This window comes from Zea mays, chromosome 2 (assembly GCF_902167145.1).
Source record: "Zea mays cultivar B73 chromosome 2, Zm-B73-REFERENCE-NAM-5.0, whole genome shotgun sequence".
NCBI classification, from domain to species: Eukaryota; Viridiplantae; Streptophyta; class Magnoliopsida; order Poales; family Poaceae; genus Zea; species Zea mays.
This window is the reverse complement of record NC_050097.1, coordinates 35,531,230-35,551,154: the sequence shown is the minus strand read 5'-3', so window position 1 is coordinate 35,551,154 and position 19,925 is coordinate 35,531,230. Positions and strand designations below refer to the sequence as shown.

The 19,925-nt window shown below is 43.2% G+C and overlaps 1 protein-coding gene and 1 pseudogene across 1 annotated transcript in view; both read left to right on the top strand.

Moving 5' to 3' along the window:
* Positions 1 to 16,718, top strand: part of LOC103646285 (DNA-directed RNA polymerase III subunit 1) — a 29,319-nt gene extending 12,601 nt beyond the window's left edge. Inside the window, exons 15-27 of the mRNA XM_008671015.2 lie at positions 252 to 486; positions 819 to 1,010; positions 6,180 to 6,278; positions 8,215 to 8,418; positions 8,492 to 8,767; positions 11,525 to 11,672; positions 12,104 to 12,255; positions 14,581 to 14,736; positions 14,829 to 14,945; positions 15,030 to 15,112; positions 15,585 to 15,789; positions 15,904 to 16,106; positions 16,289 to 16,718. Of these exons, the coding sequence (XP_008669237.1) occupies positions 252 to 486; positions 819 to 1,010; positions 6,180 to 6,278; positions 8,215 to 8,418; positions 8,492 to 8,767; positions 11,525 to 11,672; positions 12,104 to 12,255; positions 14,581 to 14,736; positions 14,829 to 14,945; positions 15,030 to 15,112; positions 15,585 to 15,789; positions 15,904 to 16,106; positions 16,289 to 16,340 (2,122 nt within the window). The 3' untranslated portion in view covers positions 16,341 to 16,718. The remainder of the gene's footprint in view (positions 1 to 251; positions 487 to 818; positions 1,011 to 6,179; positions 6,279 to 8,214; positions 8,419 to 8,491; positions 8,768 to 11,524; positions 11,673 to 12,103; positions 12,256 to 14,580; positions 14,737 to 14,828; positions 14,946 to 15,029; positions 15,113 to 15,584; positions 15,790 to 15,903; positions 16,107 to 16,288) is intronic.
* Positions 16,719 to 16,902: 184 nt separating this feature from the next.
* Positions 16,903 to 19,578, top strand: LOC103648548 (mRNA turnover protein 4 homolog; annotated as a pseudogene).
* Positions 19,579 to 19,925: the final 347 nt, after the last annotated feature.

Below are 19,925 nucleotides of genomic sequence, written 5' to 3'. Positions count from 1 at the left end.
TTTTGATCTATTTTTTATATTTATCTATATAACTAAGGTGAAGCCTCGCCTTACGCTTTATCACCTAAAAGATAAAAAGGGGGTCAGTCGCCTTACTGCCTTGATAACTATGGCTTAGGCCAAGTTAGCTAACCCTACACTGTATCGGCCTCACTGCATGTTATTTATAAACATCACATATGTACCACATTGTTTCAAATTAGTGCATGGAAACTGTATTCTGGTCTGAAGGTGCTTTTCCCCCTCTGCAGTGCAAGATTTATAGGGAACCATGGTTTTTCCATTGGTGTGGACGATGTCCAACCAGGAGAACATCTAAATCGGCAAAAGAAAAAGGAAATAGACGGAGGGTACAAAAAATGCCATGATCTTATTTCTTTGTTTGCGAAAGGCGCGCTCGCATTGCATCCTGGTTGCAACGCAGCCCAAACGCTGGAGCATAACATCACTGGTGTGTTAAATGAAATCAGATCAATTGCTGGAAATGTAAGTTTGCACATAGTTTCATAACATCCCTGATCTGATTGATCCTCTTTGCTCTGTTTGTTTTTACAGTTAGGTAGAACATAATTGTCATTCATAATCATAAGTGTTCTCATGCCTATCATGTTGGATATTATTTTTGAAATGCGTCTCTGTAGTGTTACTTGAGTAAGGTTCCTTGTTGAGACATTATTATTGCGTTAGTTTGTAGCATCACAATTCAGTGAACAGGGTTGATGTAGTGATTTTGCCAGGTGACTAGTGACTGTGTCCACTCTGAATTTGGTATGCTTTTTAGCGGATCGTTGAATTTCTTGTGATGAAACTTTTTTCAGGTGTGCATGGATACGCTTCACTGGAGGAACAGCCCATTGATTATGTCTCAGTGTGGTTCCAAAGGTTCTCCAATCAATATCAGTCAGATGGTTGCATGTGTTGGACAGCAATCAGTTGGAGGGCGTCGTGCCCCAGATGGTTTTCTAAACAGAACTCTTCCTCACTTTCCTATAAATTCAAAGACCCCTGCAGTAAGTGACAAAAAGAAACATGGCTTGCTAATTTGTGCATAGATATTTCTAGTTCTATTTGAATGAATAACAACAACAAAGCCTTTTAATCCCAAGCAAGTTAGGGTAGCCTAGAGTTGAAACCCAACAGAAGCTACAAGTCAAGGTTCAAGCGCGTAGATAGCTGTTTTCTATCCACTTCTATTTAAGGCTAAATCTTTCTTATTCAAGGCTAAGTTTTTGGATATATTCCATTCTTTCAAGTCTTCTTTAACCGTTTGTTCCTGAAAGCAGATGAACTGCTGAATATTGATTGATGATATGAGGGTTAAAGGTTACATATATATAGGGAGGAGATCTGTGTGGTTTATGGAAACAGAACCAATCATGATCTCCTCACATCTCTAGCTATAGAAACATAACCAATCAGGGTCTCTAGCTATAGAAACATAACCAATCAGGATCCCCTCATATCTCTACATATCTCTAGCTGTCCTAATCAGAACCAATCAGCAGATGGCTGTCCTTATGTGGCTGATAGGGACAGAGATGGCGCCAGCCTGTAGGGACTGCCTGCATGGCGCAGTCAAGACTGCTAACACCCCCCCGCAGTCGGAGCGTCGAAAGCCTGGACGTTCAGACTGGACCGGAACTCAGTGAACAATGAAGATGGCAGGCCTTTGGTGAAGATGTCGGCGTACTGGGAAGTGGTAGGGACGTGAAGAACACGAATAGTACCAAGAGCAACCCGCTCGCGGACAAAGTGAAGATCAATCTCAATGTGCTTCGTGCACTGATGCTGAACCGGATTAGAGGACATGTAGACAGTGCTGATGTTGTCACAGTAAACCAATGCAGCGCGCTGCAGAGGAGCATGCAGCTCTAGAAGAAGCTGGCGCAACCAGGTAGCTTCGGCAACAGCGTTAGCGACAGCACGATATTCAGCCTCGGCACTGGAGCGGGAGACAGTGTTCTGTCGCTTGGAAGACCAGGAGATAAGACTGTCTCCTAGGAACACAGCGTAGCCCGAGGTAGACCTGCGTGTATCTGGACAACCAGCCCAATCAGCATCAGAGTAGACCACCAACTCAGTTTGCGCAGAGGGGCGAAGTAACAATCCGAGGTGGAGAGTGCCACGAACATAACGAAGAATCCGTTTCAGAGCAGCGAGGTGGGGCTCGCGGGGATCATGCATATGAAGGCAGACCTGCTGAACAGCATAAGCAATATCTGGTCGAGTGAAAGTCAGGTACTGGAGAGCCCCTGCCAAACTGCGAAAATCCGTAGGATCAGTGACTGGAGTACCATCTGTGCCTGAGAGCTTGGGATTTACATCGACAGGAGTGGAGCAAGGCTTGCATTCGGCCATGCCAGCGCGAGTCAGAATGTCAACCATGTACTGCCGCTGAGAGAGGAACAGGCCACTCGGAGTGCGCTGAACCTGCATCCCCAAAAAGTGATGAAGCTCGCCGAGATCCTTCATGGAAAACTCCTGCTGAAGAGTTCCAATGATGCGCCGTAGGAGGGCTGTGGATGAGGCTGTGAGCACAATGTCATCAACATAGAGCAGGAGATACACCAAGTCAGTGCCGCGACAGTAGACAAACAGAGATGTGTCAGATTTAGCCTCCACAAAACCAAGTGAGAGCAGAAACGAGGCAAACCGGCTGTACCAGGCGCGGGGCGCCTGTTTGAGACCATATAAAGAACGATTCAACCGGCAGACGAAGTCGGGGTGAGCTGAATCTGTAAAACCAGAAGGCTGGGAGCAATATACTGTTTCTGACAGAGTGCCATGAAGAAATGCATTCTTGACGTCGAGCTGATGAACAGGCCAGTTGCGAGACAGTGCAAGAGTCAACACAGTGCGCACTGTAGCAGGCTTCACAACCGGACTGAAGGTCTCGTCAAAATCAATGCCAGGACGCTGTGAGAAACCTCGAAGAACCCAACGAGCCTTGTACCTCTCAAGAGAACCATCAGCATGGAACTTGTGCTTGAAAACCCACTTGCCGGAGACAATATTGGCAGCCGGAGGACGAGGAACAAGATCCCAAGTGTTGTTCCCCAAGAGAGCCGAGAACTCCTCTTCCATGGCCTGGCGCCAGTGAGGATCAGCAAGAGCAGCTCGATAGGTCCGTGGCACAGGTGAGAGTTGTGCTGCGTGAAATAGAGCTGGCTGTCGAAACCCCAGTTTTGCTCGAGTAGTCATGCGGTGATGGTTGACGACCGGGGGAACAGGAACAGCGCCGGGTGGGAGCTGAGATGCGGCTGCTGAAGGCGAAGAAGCAGCAACAGGCGTCGGTGCAGCGGGTGCAGCAACGGGCGTTGTTGCAGCAGGCGCCTGCGGTGAAGGAGTAGCATCAGCAGTCGGAGCTGGCGCAGAACGACGAGTGTAGACGAATCCGTCGAAGCGTCGAGGGCCGGGACCCGGCTGGGTATCCGGGGCGCGGTCGGCAACGACTGCAGGTGCAGCGTCGTTTGTCCGGGCGGAGCCAGGATCAGGTGTAGGTGCGGCGGTAGGCAGGGGCAGCAGCTGGTCGTTGGAGCACGGACTGCTGACTGCTGCTACAGGGGCCGCACGTGGCTGTGCGGGAGCGTCTGTTATACCTGCAGGAAGGAGACAGAAACGTGCTGATCCAATAGGAGCAGGCACGGCAGGGTGAGAATCTAAGAGAAACTCGAAATCCTCGGCAGTGGGTGTGGATGACTGTTCGGCAAAGGGAAAAGAAGTCTCATCAAAGACTATGTGCCGAGATATGATGATCTTGTTGGAGTGAATATCGAGGCATCGATATCCTTTGTGATGATCAGAATAACCAAGGAAGACACACAAAACAGAACGAGGAGCAAGTTTGTGGGGGGAAGTGGCTAACAAGTTAGGATAGCATTTGCAACCAAAGACACGAAGATGATCATAGACTGGAGCTGTACCGAAGAGGGCTTGGTGAGGGGTGGAAAAACGAAGTGTCTTGGTTGGCAAAATGTTGAGAAGACGAGCTGCGCCGTTTGGCTGCGAACGCCCGCCCTTCTTCCCAGCACGTTTGCCCCGTGACTGCTGGTGCGGCTGCTGCTTCGGCTTGGAGTTGTTCGGCGACGCCTTAGGTGGTCCGGAGGCGAGCAGAGCGGTGGCCGATGTCGAGGAGTGATGTGCCAAGGTAAGTTCCTCGAGGAGAAGATCGTTTCGTACCTCCAAGAAGGTAGGAAGAGGCCGCCCGCGTCGAAGATGAAGACCGATGCTGCTGAAACGTTCGTTGAGGCCGCGGATGACGTTGAGGACGAGAGTGCGGTCGGGAACGGGCTCACCAAGATCACCGAGGGCATCGGCCATCCCTTTGAACTTGCGACAGTAGTCGGTGATGGAGAGATCGCCTTGGCGGAAGTTGCGAAACTCCGCGTCGAGGAAGAGAGCTCGAGTCTCCCGGTTCCCGAGGAACTGGGATTCTATGGCGAGCCACGCGGCGCGGGCGGAGACATCGCGAATGAGAACGGCGTCGGCTAGCTCGGTGGTGATGGTGCCGACGATCCAAGACTTGACGACGCAATCCATCCGCACCCAATCTGGAGAGAAGGGTGCGTAGTCGTCGGTGAGAACGTGGCCTTCCAGGGAGTACTTGCCGACGGCGAGCAGGAAGGCGTCGCGCCACCGGGTGTAGAGGGTGGACGACACGTCGAGGAGGACGGGAATGATAGCCCTGATGTTCTGAACTGCAACCGCCTGAGCGTGCAGATTGATGAGCGCAGCGGCTTCATGAAGGAGAAGAGCTTCACGCGTGCGAGCGTCAGGAGCGTCGTCACGAATGGTGGAGGCGTCGTCGTTGTTGACCTCCTCGTCCAAAGGATCAGCAGCGGCGCGGGCCTGGGCGGCCCGGGCGAGAGCGTCGCGGATGCGGGCGGCGGCCGCGTCGCGCTCCTTGGTGGCCTCAGCCGCCTCGCGTTCAGCATTGCGGGCACGCGCAAGGGCGAGCTCGCGAGTTTGAAGACGAGCAGCCCTCTCCTGCTGCGCGCGCAGAGCAGCCTCTGCCGCAGCAGCGTCGTCGACTCTGGGAGAAGGGGGCTGGTGGCTAGCCATGGACGGCGCGCAGGAGCAGCAGCCGTAGCAGCGTCGGGTGGGCGCGCTAGACAGCGGAAGGTGAGTAGAAATGAACCTAGACTCGTGATACCATGAAAGCAGATGAACTGCTGAATATTGATTGATGATATGAGGGTTAAAGGTTACATATATATAGGGAGGAGATCTGTGTGGTTTATGGAAACAGAACCAATCATGATCTCCTCACATCTCTAGCTATAGAAACATAACCAATCAGGGTCTCTAGCTATAGAAACATAACCAATCAGGATCCCCTCATATCTCTACATATCTCTAGCTGTCCTAATCAGAACCAATCAGCAGATGGCTGTCCTTATGTGGCTGATAGGGACAGAGATGGCGCCAGCCTGTAGGGACTGCCTGCATGGCGCAGTCAAGACTGCTAACAGTTCCCATGTCAACTTCGGTCTTTGCCTGCCTCTCTTTACATTACTTTCGCGTCTTAGGATCCCACTACGCACTTGTGCCTTTGGAGGTCTTTGTTGGACATGTCCAAACCATCTTAACCATTGTTGGACAAGCTTTTCTTTAATTAGTGGTATCCCTAGCCTATCACGTATATCATCATTCCGAACTTGATCCCTTGTATGGCCACAAATCCAACGTAACACACATTTCCATAGCACTTAAAATAGTTGGTTGTCAAGAGTCAAGCTCAGCTCACCAGCTCCAACAATGGCAGCCTTTACCATCAGACAGGAAAGAATGCTTTTGGATAAACAAATTCTGCAAATTTGTTACCATCATTGGGCTGAATGACTGCATATAGCACATCTTCTACAGCGCTTATCGAAAAGTGCAGATATAATAGTAGCTTTAGTTTTCGTTTCTCAATTCCCATGTACCACAGCCATCAAACTTTTCTGAGTGATTGCATGATTGTTGGTTTGTTGAATCTGGTGGTTTTACCACAGTAAACGATAGAGAAACTGGAGCTTTTGGGAAGTTATGCTTTTTAAAATAATACCACCCTTCTGTATTTCTATTTTCTGACATCAATGAATCTGCCATTTTTACTTTATAATTTCAAAATGAAGTAGATATTTAAATTTGTTAACACAAAAACATTCTGATAAGGTTTTGTCTTCCATTTGCAGGCTAAAGGTTTTGTTGCTAATTCATTCTATACTGGTTTGACTGCTACTGAGTTTTTCTTCCACACAATGGGTGGACGAGAAGGTCTTGTTGACACGGCGGTATGCCTAAATTTAAACATGTTTCTTTCTTGCATCAATGTTTTTGAGTCGTGAAGTCGAGTCGAGTCGAGTCGTGTAGCTACTGACTAGTAGACTAGTGATGACTAGGATAGACTACTCGTGACTAGTTGAATATAAGTCGATGATTACATTTTTATAATTTTCTATATATGCTAATACTAAAAACACACTGAAACACTAAAAAACACCTCGTTTAGTGTATCTTCATCAATCTCCATCTTCTACAATACATCATTAAATATTGAACAGTCTTGTAGCAAGTCTCCTATTGTGCTCTCTGATTTCAAAGAACTTGTTTGCATTCAAAAACAGTGCATGCCTCATACAGATTGGTATTCATCTGATTGTCCCACCTCTTATCTTATCAACAATAGAAATTACTTCATCCATTAATCGCTGTGTTCCAAAGCTTCCTTGATGCTCTTTTTTGCATTGTCCATGGCAACCTGCATTTCAGCCATTGCTGGTCCTACCATTTCAGCCTAACAAGATCTCTACCATTTGTCTTGGTCCTCACCAAGTCTTAAATCCTTCCATGCCCATAGATAAATCTGGTTATCTTCTTTGCTTTAGCAATGCAGCCACTAAACTCATTTATCTTCCCAATAACCTCCAGCATGAGATCCAAGTAGTGGTTAGCACAAGATGTCCAAAATAAGGTAGGAAACTTGTCCATTAGCATCCTACCTACTAGGGTTGAAATGGTTGGGCGGGCTTACATTTTTATACCTAGGTCCAAATAAGTCGCACGATTCAAATGCTACGACTAGTCGTGACTAGTCGACAAGTCGAGCGACTAGCAGAGTAAGTCGAGTCGTTCTGGTCGACTATCACCTCTACACCGACTTCTCGACTAGTCATTCTCGACTAGTCTCTCGACTTTAAAACCTTGTTTTGTATTTATTAAGTTTTTGCATTCTCTAGGGATTACATCATAAATGATGTCACAATTGTTCATATAGGCTTAAATATGACTTGCATTTGTTACTCAGTTGAAACAGACAATGGTGTCATTTTGTTTTCCTGGCCAAAATGTTTGCCACTATGGATGGTACTCCTCTGCTCCGAAGTGTAATTTTTTTAGTTTTGTCTTAAGCCAAACTTCTTGACCAAGTTTATAGAAAAGTGCATCAACATCTACACATCACATTAAACAGTGTATTTATTTGGTACTATGATGTTAATATATCTTTTTTTCTGCAAACTTTGTCAAAGTTAGGGAAGTTTGACTTATAACAATGCTAAAATGGCCGACATTTTTTTGGAATGGAGGAAATATTTCTTTTGTTTTCTCACATGAGCCAATACCTTTTTTTTTATCGACTGCTAATTACAACCTTCCTCCCCAATCTGATTATGGTCCTGGTATATGTACAAACTCCCTAATGATCTAATTCTGAGCATTATTAAATACCACAATTCGGTATATTTTAGTAGTTCTACTATTCAATCCTAATGGCCCAATCTAATAACTTGATCCTAACAACTGTTACAGACTCACATTGAAGGAAAAGAGTAACCCAGTTTTCTCTGAAGCCGAGATGTAATTAGATAAATCATTACTCCCCTGACACCTGGCATACAACACCACTTGTTTTCTAAGACTTGCTGCAAGATAATGCAACATTCAACCTAAGAGACTGACAACCATGTATTAGTTACTTCGGAACAGCAATAGATCAAGTCAATAACTACAAAGTGGCTATTACAGAGCAGTATTATATCTTCAAGTAGAATTTAAAGAGAATCCCATTGATCTCACCAGTGTTATACTGTTACTACATAATCATCTGCACTAGACCTCGTATCCTCAGAACAGTGCCAACATCTATTTCCAGTGCATTTTTTCCCATTCAAAATTTTTAGTCGGCCCCTACCTGTTGTTTCCTTCGTTTTGATCTTTTCTTAATATTAGGTCAAAACAGCAGAAACTGGATATATGTCCCGCAGATTGATGAAAGGCTTGGAAGATCTCTCAGTTTTCTATGATCAGACAGTTCGAAATGCTAGCGGTGGTATAGTTCAATTTTTGTATGGAGATGATGGCATGGATCCTGCAAAGATGGAAGGAAAAGATGGCATGCCCTTAAATTTGGATCAATTGTTTATGAAAGTCATGGTTAGTTTAATGTACATAATACTTTGTTAGATAGCCATGAAAATGTGCTCTGATCATTTAACTTCTATTATAGGCCACATGTCCTCAAAGGGGATCAGATACATTATCTCCAGTGGGCATCAAACAGATGTTAGAGGATAAGTTCTTGCAGCATGACACCTCATCTGATGGTGGCTGTAGTGCAGAGTTCAAGAAAAACTTAACTGAATTCCTTGATAAACGTATAGAATTAATGAAATGCACAAGAAGGGCACTCCATCTACATGAGGATCATGTAGAAAAGAAAGATTCTTGCCTAGAAGAATCTATTGCTGCTATTATATCTGGTATATCTGCAAAACAACTTCAGGTGCGTGTTTATAATCTTTTGTAACCCTTTCTATTATCAAAGTCATCGCTACTTTGTCAAAGAGCTAAACTTTGTTTAAATTAAACCAGACTTCTGCCATTTTCCAATTGGCTTGCATGTAGTGTTTATATATACTTTTTGCAGCAGATATTTGCATAGGGTATACCAATACCGTAATTTATGCTTCAGAAACTATGAATTGGCGAACTTCTGTCATCAAGGGATAACATCAGTGCACAAGATGCATTCTTTGTTAGTTATTGTGCTGTTTGCTTCAATTTATACACAAAAAAGTTCATGATGTGTGACTTGCTGTGAACCTTGGTAAGATAACCATGCTGCAGATGGCTACATAGCATGACATGAAGGGAATTAGACCGGGGGGGGGCACAGGCTAGTGAAAGCAAAAGCATGCAGCAAGTATAGTAGATTGATTATAGTGCATGTATATATAGGTAGGGATAGGGCTGGCTTATATAAACAGAACTGTCCTCGTCCGCTATCCCTTTGCAAATACAAGTCAATCTACGATACGTGCCGGACTAGGAGTCCAAGGTACATAGCCTAGCCGACTGTACCTGGGCTACAAGGCCCAAGCCAGGTTTTGTAACAGCTAGGATAGCAGAAATTCTGATCAGGAATACTTTTTATTTGATTCAAAAGAAAGACCTGCATATGGTCTTCATAGACTTGGAGAAGGCTTATGACAAAGTACCTAAGAGTGTAATGTGGTGGGCCTTGGAAAAACACAAAGTATCAACAAAGTACATTAATCTTATTAAAGATATGTACACTAATGTTGTGACAAGTGTCCGAACAAGTGATGGAGACACCGATGACTTTCCAATTAACATAGGACTACATCAAGGGTCGGCTTTGAGCCCTTATCTTTTCGCTTTGGTGATAGATGAGGTCACAAGGGACATACAAGGAGATATACCGTGGTGTATGCTTTTTGACGATGATGTGGTACTTATTGAGGAGAGTAGGAGTGGTGTTTCGTAAAAGTTAGAATTGTGGAGGCAGACGCTGGAAGCAAAAGGTTTTAGGCTTAGTAGGTCTAAAACAGAGTATATGAAGTGTGATTTCAGTGCCATGGGGTATGAGGATGGAGATGTTAGTCTTGATGGGCAAGTGGTACCCAAGAAAGACACTTTTCGTTACTTAGGATCAATGCTTCAGAAGGAGGGAGACATCGATGAGGATGTCAGTCATAGAATGAAAGCTGGATGGTTGAAATGGCGGCAAGCTGCGGGTGTCTTATGCGACCCCCGGGTGCCACACAAACCACTAAAAGACGACATGTACAACAACTAAGTGTGGCAGAGATGCGTATGTTGCGCTGGATATGTGGCCACACAAGGAGAGATCGAGTCCTGAATGATGATATACAAGAGAGAGTAGGAGTGACGCCAATTGAGGAGAAGCTTATGCAATATCGTTTGAGATGGTTTGGACATATCCAACGAAGACCTGAAGAGGCACCAATGCATATCGGAATAATTAGGCGTCCCGAGAATGTGAAGAGAGGTAGAGGTCGACCAACCTTGACGTGGACAGAGGCTGTGAAGAGGGACCTGAAGGAGTGGAATATTGATAAAGAGCTCGTCGTGGATAGGAAGGGGTGAAAGTGTGCAATTCACGTGCCAGAATCCTGATTTGTAGTTTCACTTTTCCTCCTTAATCGTTTGACATTTTCTTGTGCCCCTTTAGATCTTGCTGGTTCTTGTGGGTTTTATCTCTTTTTATGTGTTTCCCCGTTTCGTCGTTTTTCGGTTCTCCTTTGCCTTTGTCTCCCTTTTCTTTTCTTTGGGGGTTGAGCTCTGAGGTTTTCATATGGGGTTTCATCTCTAGCCTACCCCAACGTGCCTGGGACAAAAAGGCTTTGTTGTTGTTGTTGTTGATTCGTAATGGATAAAGGTTATCCTTTTATAGAGCTGACTTCATAAGGAACAATCATGTTTGTTATGGAAGCTTCCTCTTAACACATGGTATTTCTGTGTAAATCCTTTTCTCGAAAGCGCAGGAGAACTGCACATCATTATATTAAGAAGAAAAAATAGGCCTTCGAGGGCAAAAACAGTAAAAAACTGGCCTCCTTATGGCAGCCAAACACAGGCATACACATAAATGTCCATGAAGAATCACACTACTACAACCGGCAGCAAACAAACACACCCAGGATTAAGGTCAAAGTCTCCTTATGTCTGCTGCCCCAGGCATTCCCCACATATGAGCATCTTGATGAATATGCTACAGGACAAAGTTTTCTGTGTAAATCCTATGTACCATGATTCTTTTGTGGCCTGTTCTTCCTAATCCTGTGGGTTTCTGTGTAAATCCAACATTTACAATTTATATATGTGCAAGTGTACTGTGACTTTATGAGTAACTCATCCATGCTGTTCTTGTTTTTTTCTTGCCACACTGTTCTGTTTTGTATTATTATGTTAAAGCAATATCAGTTTAGCATACATTGGTCATAAATAAATAACATCTTCCTATGTAAGCACTTTGTACCCTGATATAATCAACCAACCAGTAACCTGATATCATTGACTAACCACTTTCCTATGTGTTGTCTTTGTCTCTAGTTTGCTTAGGACTTGAGGCAAAAAAAAAAAAGAGTTTGATTTGTGATCCAGTTACATAGGCTAACCTGTAGTTTTAAGTCTTCTAAGGATTGTTTTTGCCAGTTTGTTTGTTTTGTTCTTGTATCCTTGTATCAGATGATTTATTTCCTTTTTTGTGGCTCAGGTTTTCTTGGACACTTGCTTATCTCGTTATCAGTCAAAGAAGATTGAAGCAGGAGCATCTATTGGAGCAATTGGAGCTCAAAGTATTGGGGAGCCAGGGACTCAGATGACACTGAAAACATTTCATTTTGCGGGAGTAGCTAGCATGAGTATCCTTTTTACCGCTGCTTCAGGAAAATATTACTGAATTCTGTGGCATTTAAACATGCTCAATTAAGATGCTTCATTTTGTTTTTCAGTTTCTTTTTCTACTTCAGATTAGCGCTGCTGTTGATTTAATGTCTCTGGAAAATACTCCATTCCAAATTACAACGCATTTTGTCTTTTCTAGATACACCGTTGTTACTATGCGGCTAGTCATAATATATATTCAACTGCGTAGTAAAAGCTATGTATCTAGAAAAGCTAAAACATCTTATAACTTGGAATGTAGTAGTATCCAACTTTCAGGATTTTTTTGAAAGAATGTTTATTCCTCAATCAATCTAACTTTATTAAGTGCACTATTTGACATGGAAAGTACAGAAACATAGCAGGGCCCACTAATTCCTTTCAACTTGTTTCCTTAACCATAAAAAAGATGTTACTCTTGGTGTTCCTCGAATCAAGGAAATTATCAATGCTGCTAAAAAGATAAGCACACCTATTATCACCGCTCAGCTTTTGTCAAGGAAAGATGTGCTTTCTGCGCGCATTGTGAAAGGATCTATGGAGAAAGCAGTGCTTGGCGAGGTGAACTGTCACTAGATATGTTTTATTACAGATCATTTTTTACATAGACTTTAAATAAACAAGTTGATTTTCCAGTTTCCACCTATTTATCATTATTTTACTATTCACTGGCAGAGAGTGGTTGCTTATTTTACCAGGCATGGAAGTCACATGCACAAGTAGAGCTGTGAAAGTTTCTCTCGTTCTCTATTACCTTACTGTATTGTATGGAGGCTGAATGTTGGTAGCTCATTTTAGCGATACAAAAATAGCATGTATAAAAAAAACTCGGACGGGAGGGAAAGACTGCCCTCCCAGTATTATATTAAGAAGAGACCGAAACATGGTCCCAGCCGAGAAATTTTCCGAACCTTACCCTCATCACTAGCGGGCTGTCACCACCCACTCTGTAACGGCCTAGCCGGAGGGTGGCGCGGGGCGCGCAAGATGTAACTTGGGAGTGGGCGGGACACAATGAGGAGATTTTTTTTTAATCAAGCCAGAAATTCGCCCTCAAGGGGGATCGAACCCAGAATCTAGAGGTGCTACTCGGAAGCCTTAACCATTACTAGAGATGGCAATGGGTAAATACCCACCGGGTATTACTACCCCATACCCATACCCCACGACAAAAAAATAACCCCACCGGGTCACCCATATACACTGGTGGGTATGGATTTACCCCCATACCCATACCCACGTGGGTATGGGTCACCCATCGGGTCACTCGTACCCACAAAAATTAAACATCTATCAAAATATTATATTATACAAATATCAAGTATATCCATCTAAATACCATTACAAAATTTCTAGCATCATTTAACCATCCATTCAACACACATTGGGTGAATTACATGTTTAATTACATGGCCATTAAATTGTCGTTAAGCCTTCTATGACATAATGGCCTAAAAAGTTATTAAATAGTAAAAAAGATGGATGACTAAAGTCTAAATTTATGCTTGGGCTAAGTTTATATTGGGTATTTTATACCCACGGGTTAACGGGTATGGGTGAAGGTGGAACGTTCTAATACCCATTTACCCATTGGGTGAAGATTTTTGCCCAATAACAGACCCACGGGTAGAATATTTAGCCCACATACATACCCTAATGGAGTAAATACCCATCGGGTATCGGGTCGCGGGTACCCATTGCCATCTCTAACCATTACGCTAGAGGCCCTTTCGCATCTACAAGATCCATGATAAGGGTGCCAATGTACTTATTCTTTCTTTGTGAGGTTGAGTCCACTCTTTTAGATTTGTAGTACAATATGTTTACTTAGGTCGAAAATTTTCAGTGACTTGTATTGGATTTTGCTTGTGGATCTCTCTGTTATAGAATAGAAAAGCATGGAATCCCATGAATGGACAAAAATTTCTGTGCATACTTCATACCTAGTGTTATATTTTGCCCTTTTTTTTTCTTCGAATGCGCAGCAGAATTGTGCATCATTATATTAAGAATAAAGAGTTTAGTTTTAAAATGAACTAGAACAACACAGGCATACTTCATACCTAATGGATGGTTTCATTTATGCTTGTTATTGGCCTCCGTAGGGAGGCCTTATCTGTATCTTGGGGTCCTATTGGACCTTTTTCTCCTTCTTAATATATTTTCGCGCAGCTCTCTTGCGCTTTCGAGAAAGAACTAGAACAACACAGGCACAAAGCCAACTTACGAAGGCAAAAAAAAATACATGAATAGATCCATAAATCCTAAAGAAACACGACCCTACAAAGACCTAGAAACCAGGAATGGAGGCTGTGAGGAGCAAAAGATCCCCAGCCCCAGCACGACTCCACATCTCCTTTTCTTGATCAGGCTTAGCCTCTTCAATGTTGGGAGATTTTTTATCAAACACAACTATTTCTGTGTTTCCGGAGAGTCCAAGCTCCAAGAATAATTAGTTTCTTTAGGACCTCGCCTAGCAACCCCACTGATCTGACCAGCCACCAGACTCCACCAAACCACAAAGCTCCAGTCTTCGGATTGTGGAGCAAGAAACTGGAGATTCACTTGACTTAAGGCCCTATTTGGAAGCACCCAGTTTTTAAGAAACTGGTTTATAGAAATTGTGTTGGTTCCAAACATACCAGTTTATGACTCAATTTATAGAAATTACATTCTCAGTTTCTTAAAAACCAAGAAGCTGGGATCTCCCTCTCCTAGCTAAAAGATAAAAACTGGTTTTTTTAAAACTAGGATGCTTCCAAACAGGGCCTTAGTAGGCGGTACCAAAACTCTCTAGCAAACACACAATTTGTCAAAAGTATCAAGTTGCCCTGCCACATCTTGATTGTTTTGGTGCTGACTTTTGGATTGTTGCGTGTTCATCAGGTTGCAGCAACCATTCAGACTGTCCTGAAATCAAGTCTGCCAAACTTGGTTGTCAAACTTGATATGCAACTTATAGAAACTCTCCACATGGGAATATCTGCTGATTCTGTGAAGCTGTCAATTTTGAATCATCCAAAGCTTAAGTTAAAATCTGAGGTATAAACAAAGTTCCAAGTTTGATACATCAGGTGGAAAATTTATTATTAGTTATCTGTGTTTGCAATTTACAGTCAAATGATTTTTTGCAGCATGTCCGAGTCATTGATAGAGCCAAGTTGCGAATATATCCAGCTGGAACTGACAAGCTCAAACTTCAGCTTGAACTGCATAACCTCAAATCCATCCTTCCAAAAGTGATTGTGAAGGTGAACAATTTCCTGCCATTTTCGCTTGTAAAAATATTTATAATACCATGATCATTGCTGACCTTTCTAGAATTATAAATTCAGGGCATTCCAACTGTTGAAAGGGTTGTTATTGATGAAGTTAAAGTCAACAACGCGACAGAAAGATACCAATTGTTGGTTGAAGGGTAAGCTCCCCCTCCCCCCCAAAACAAGAAAAAAATGTCACATTTGACCAGTAGTTTTTGTAGGGTATGTTCTTAAAACCTTCGAAGTTTATGATATTTTGCAAGTATTTTTCAGTACAATTATACACATTCAACTTGCATGTTTTCGAACTAGATAATTACATTTGCATGTTTTCAAAATAAATAATGTAAAAGTTATTGTTGTTTATAGTTTTTAAGGCTTCACTAAATCATGTCCTGAACAGCATGTTTTTATAATCGGAGTTAGCATTTCTTTTTATTGATTTAGCAGCAGTAACCTTCACTTTGGTAACCTTCAATTGCACGTTTAAAACTAGTTTCGTGTTAGTAAGAACGGCAAGATCAAAGCTGTTTCGCCTTAGCATGTTTTTTTTTTGAGAAACGCCTTAGCATGGCTTATGCAGTATCATTTGACATGATCTGCGCTAATCAAAGAAATGTGTAATTACAGAACAAACCTCCTGGCAGTCATGGGTACCCCAGGAGTTGATGCTAGGAAGACGAAAAGTAATCACATCATGGAAACGAACCAAACACTTGGAATTGAAGCTGCTAGGAGATCTATTATTGATGAGATTCAATACACAATGAAAAGTCATGGCATGAACATTGATCGGAGACATATGATGCTCTTGGCAGATTTAATGACATACAAGGTATCATGATCTGACCTTCTCTGGAAAATGGATGATGTTTTTCCTACTGTCCATGTGCTTTATTACATGCTTAAAGACCTTCACCCGTTTTACTTGTGTGAATTCCCTGAGCAGGGTGAAATTCTCGGCATTACTAGATACGGCATTGCAAAGATGAAAAGCAGTGTGCTGATGCTTGCTTCATTTGAGAAAACCGCAGAACATCTATTCAATGCCTCATACAGTGGTCGTCAGGATCAGATAGAGGGAGTTAGTGAATGCATTATCATGGGCATTCCCATGCAGCTCGGTACCGGTATTCTCAAAGTCAGGCAAAGGTACGTACAATTTTATTATACCCTTAAACTGTGGTACGGCGCAACACACTTTGCACTGAACTTCTCATCCAGCTTGTTGAAAAGTTTGCCATCTTTTTTTTTTACTTGAAATTTTCCGGTGGTACCTGTGTTTCTAAACAAACCACATGATATTGTTGATTTGATGCCATTTCCCTTTGCAGGCTCGACCATGTGCCTGAATTCAAGTACCAACCGGACCCGATACTGTCGTGATACATACATGTGGACTGAAGCTGGAACTCTGTACATATATATAGCTGGGTCATACATGCATAGCGTAGCGTAGCCTAGGGCAACCCTGGCGGCTTGTCATTTCTCCGGTGAACATCTAACTAGTCTCGTTCCATCTCCATGAGGCAGACTCTAGGTCAACAACTCCCTCTTCGGCTGCATCGGCAAATGCGAGAGTAAAATTGTGGCAAACACTTGCTACATCTTCTAGGCAGTGGTACATGATCGTGTTACATATCTCTGCAGGCTAATGAAGCCTGGGAAGAATCATTGTTTTTTTCTTGACTAGATAAATATCTGTGTTGTAAAGGAAAAATAATAATACAATGAGAATTAAGAATTACACGCGTGTTTGCCAAACCACGATACTTCAGTGAGATGGTTGCTGTTAAGGCCCATTAGGCCTAGGCCTACTGCATATATATATATATATCTGTATCTGTACTAACTATTAAGACCATACTGTAGACTGCCCCCGCCAACAACCGTCCGCCCGATCCCGCCGCGACCTCGCCCGCCGCCAACCGCCTGTCGCGACCCCTGACCGTCGCCAACCGCAAGAAGCGAACGCCCCACCGCCGCGAATCGCGTCTGCCGCGACCGCTCCGCAAACGCTGCGAACAGCCCGCACGCCGTGCCGCGGTACGCCCGCCGAGACCTGTCGCAACCTGCCGCGAACAACCTCGCCCGTCGGGAACCTCCTGCCGCTGCAATTCGCCCGCCTGCCTCTATCCGCCCCGAGCTCAATAGAACCCCGCCTGCTGCTGCGAACCCCACCCGTCGCCGCGAACGCCAGCCGCCGCGAACGCCCGCAAGCCACGATACACCCGCCACAATATTTTTCTGTTCCAGGATATTTCTCGCTGGGAAGAAGGTTATGCAGATAGCGTTGGGGCGTCCGCCTGCTGATGAAGCTGAGACAGGCCTCCACAAACTTTCCAAGGCGAGAGCTGTTCCCTTTTTCGAAATTTAGTAGGCGCTGTATTCCAGTTTCCTCAGACCATCAGTATGAGGTTTTGACCGAAGTAACTTCGCTGTGTTTAGTTCCTTCAAGGCAACTCTGGTCTGTTCTTCACCAATCTTCCAAGGGATGATGTTGAGAGGTAGTATCCGGATGCCGTCACCGTTACTCGCATTTCTTGTTTTAGCTTTATATATGAAGATTTTGATATGGCCATGTATATCATACTGGCAGGATGTTTCGAGAATTTGAGGAGCATGATTTTGCAAGGACAGGATGTACTGCGGCAGATACGGTATTCTGGTTTTGCTTTTTCATTTATATCCCTGGTTTGGTTTCTTCAAATAGACTCACTAGGAAGTTGACAATGAAACTTATTTGCGGTAGCTCCTTAGTGCCATTTTTGGTTTCCTGTATAATGTGTTTCGCCAAATTTACAGAACCTTTTAAAAAAACATTTACAATTCCTCAGGTTGAGCTTAAGGAAGGCCCTCTAGAACAGTTCACACATGAGATGGAGCCCTTTCTACGCAAGCAAGGACTTCCAGTTCGCTTGAACAAAGGTTTGCTGTCTCGTCTGCATTACATATATGCTTAAAATTCTGCCAAGAGGTCATTAAAAAGTCAGTCTACCATTTGTTGGTGCAGGTGTCGTAGAGTTAGTTGCAGACCATGTAGTTTGTGAGGAAGGGAAGCCCCTTGCGCCAGAAGCAGCATAGACTCTGGTACGTGTGATGCATGTCATATGTTTGATTTAAAAGATATGCCATAAATCCATAATTCACTATGTAACTTATGACCAGTCTAAACTTTAGGCTCCATTGTGCCCAGATTACGTGAAAACCGACATGTTCTCATTTTTATCCTTTTCTACTCCATTGTATTGAGTCTCATTCGGTCTCTCTCTTGCAGCGGCTGCTTGGGATACAGATGGCGACATTCCATCTATACCTTGTGTGTCGCTGGTCGAGCGATGAATTTGAAGCTTACAAAGAAGGCTTGATGCACCTAGGAGCTGATGATTCATCTTAAGCTTGTGTTTCGTGTATACACAACACAAAGGGCACTTGCTGTCTTCGCTGGGTTGGAAATTAGAAAGATGCTATCTGCAGAAAATTTTTGCTAGAAATGCGAGTAACGGTGAGATGATAACTTCCATAGTACCGTATGGATCAATTTGTATTGTTTTTATTGTAAGTGATTTATGTTTGATTTCACGACTATTTTGTTCCTAAATTATATTTGCACGCAAGGTGATCTTGCACTCATCGATTGGATTAAAGAACTTGCACTCCGGTTGCTGATGGTTGTCATTGGGAGCAGTATCAGATCTATTCCAATTACAGGCAAGGATGTTACCCAGTTTATTCATCAACTTCTAAAGGTAGCTTCCTCTGCCTTCTTGTTGACTGTAGAAAGACACTACTCAACCTGTCTAGATAACGGTACTATCTACATTTTACTATCTACATTTAATGGTAAAATATCATGTGCATTGTGCAATCAACGAATCTGAAACATTAAATATGTATCCAATGGTAACTGCCGTTATATTTATATTCTTTCACCTCACACACCGTTGAAATTTGCCAAACCCCCCTGAAATAGCTACCGTCAGATATAGATTGAACGTCTCATATTGGATGATTGCACGATTGCACAGATATGAGTGATTGCACACGATATGTCCCCGAGAATAGAAATATGAAAATGTGGTTCATCTGGAGAAGCAACTATCATAATGGTATATTTGATGTGTAATAATATATCAAACAATAAGTTACACTTGAACATTCATTCAAGAAAAAGCTCCACCTGAACATGTTAACGAACTCCTTTGGGCTTGCATGAACTACAGGGACCTTGAGATGGGTAAGGAGGTAGCCAAGAAGCTTTTTGTGATTGAGCCAGGTAATACCGGGAACTATGTCCTGCTTGCTAATATCTATGCGTCACATGGAAGATTGGAGGAGGCAAAGGAGGTGCGGAGGTGGATGATGTTTCAGGAGTTAAGGAAGGAAAAGGGATGCAGTTTAATCAACAATTGAGAACCAAATCTGATGCTTATGTGCCGATTCAACGAGGCTAAAGCCACGCATTTCATGCAACTCTGTACAAAATTGTAAGTTTGTTTTCATCATGATTTTCATGGATGTTCTGGTGTAAATTTAATATATATTTTCTCTATTAATTTCTTGAGAAATAAAGTTGGAGGCCTTGAAGATTTGTCATTAATAGTTTATATTGTCAGTTTTACAAGAGCAGATATCTCATTACTGGTTGTTGTTCTTGGATTTGAAATTTCTATTGGAGTTGTTGTTTGGAACTCTGGATAGCATGCTGTGGTAAGAGCAGCTGATGATAAGATAATATATATGTTGCTCATGTAAAGGCAAAGTGTAGAACAAAAATGTCTCGACTTATAGTGAGTTCATTTTCCCACTGTTCTATAATCTTTCAGTTGGTTTGACCATGGTTGAAGGAATCTGATACTGCTACCGAGACATGAGAGACTATACACGAGGCATGCAAATTAGCAAGACTCATACAAGCGTGGAACAGTGTGCTGATGGGGCACAAGAGTAACTCATGCTCAGGCCTTAACA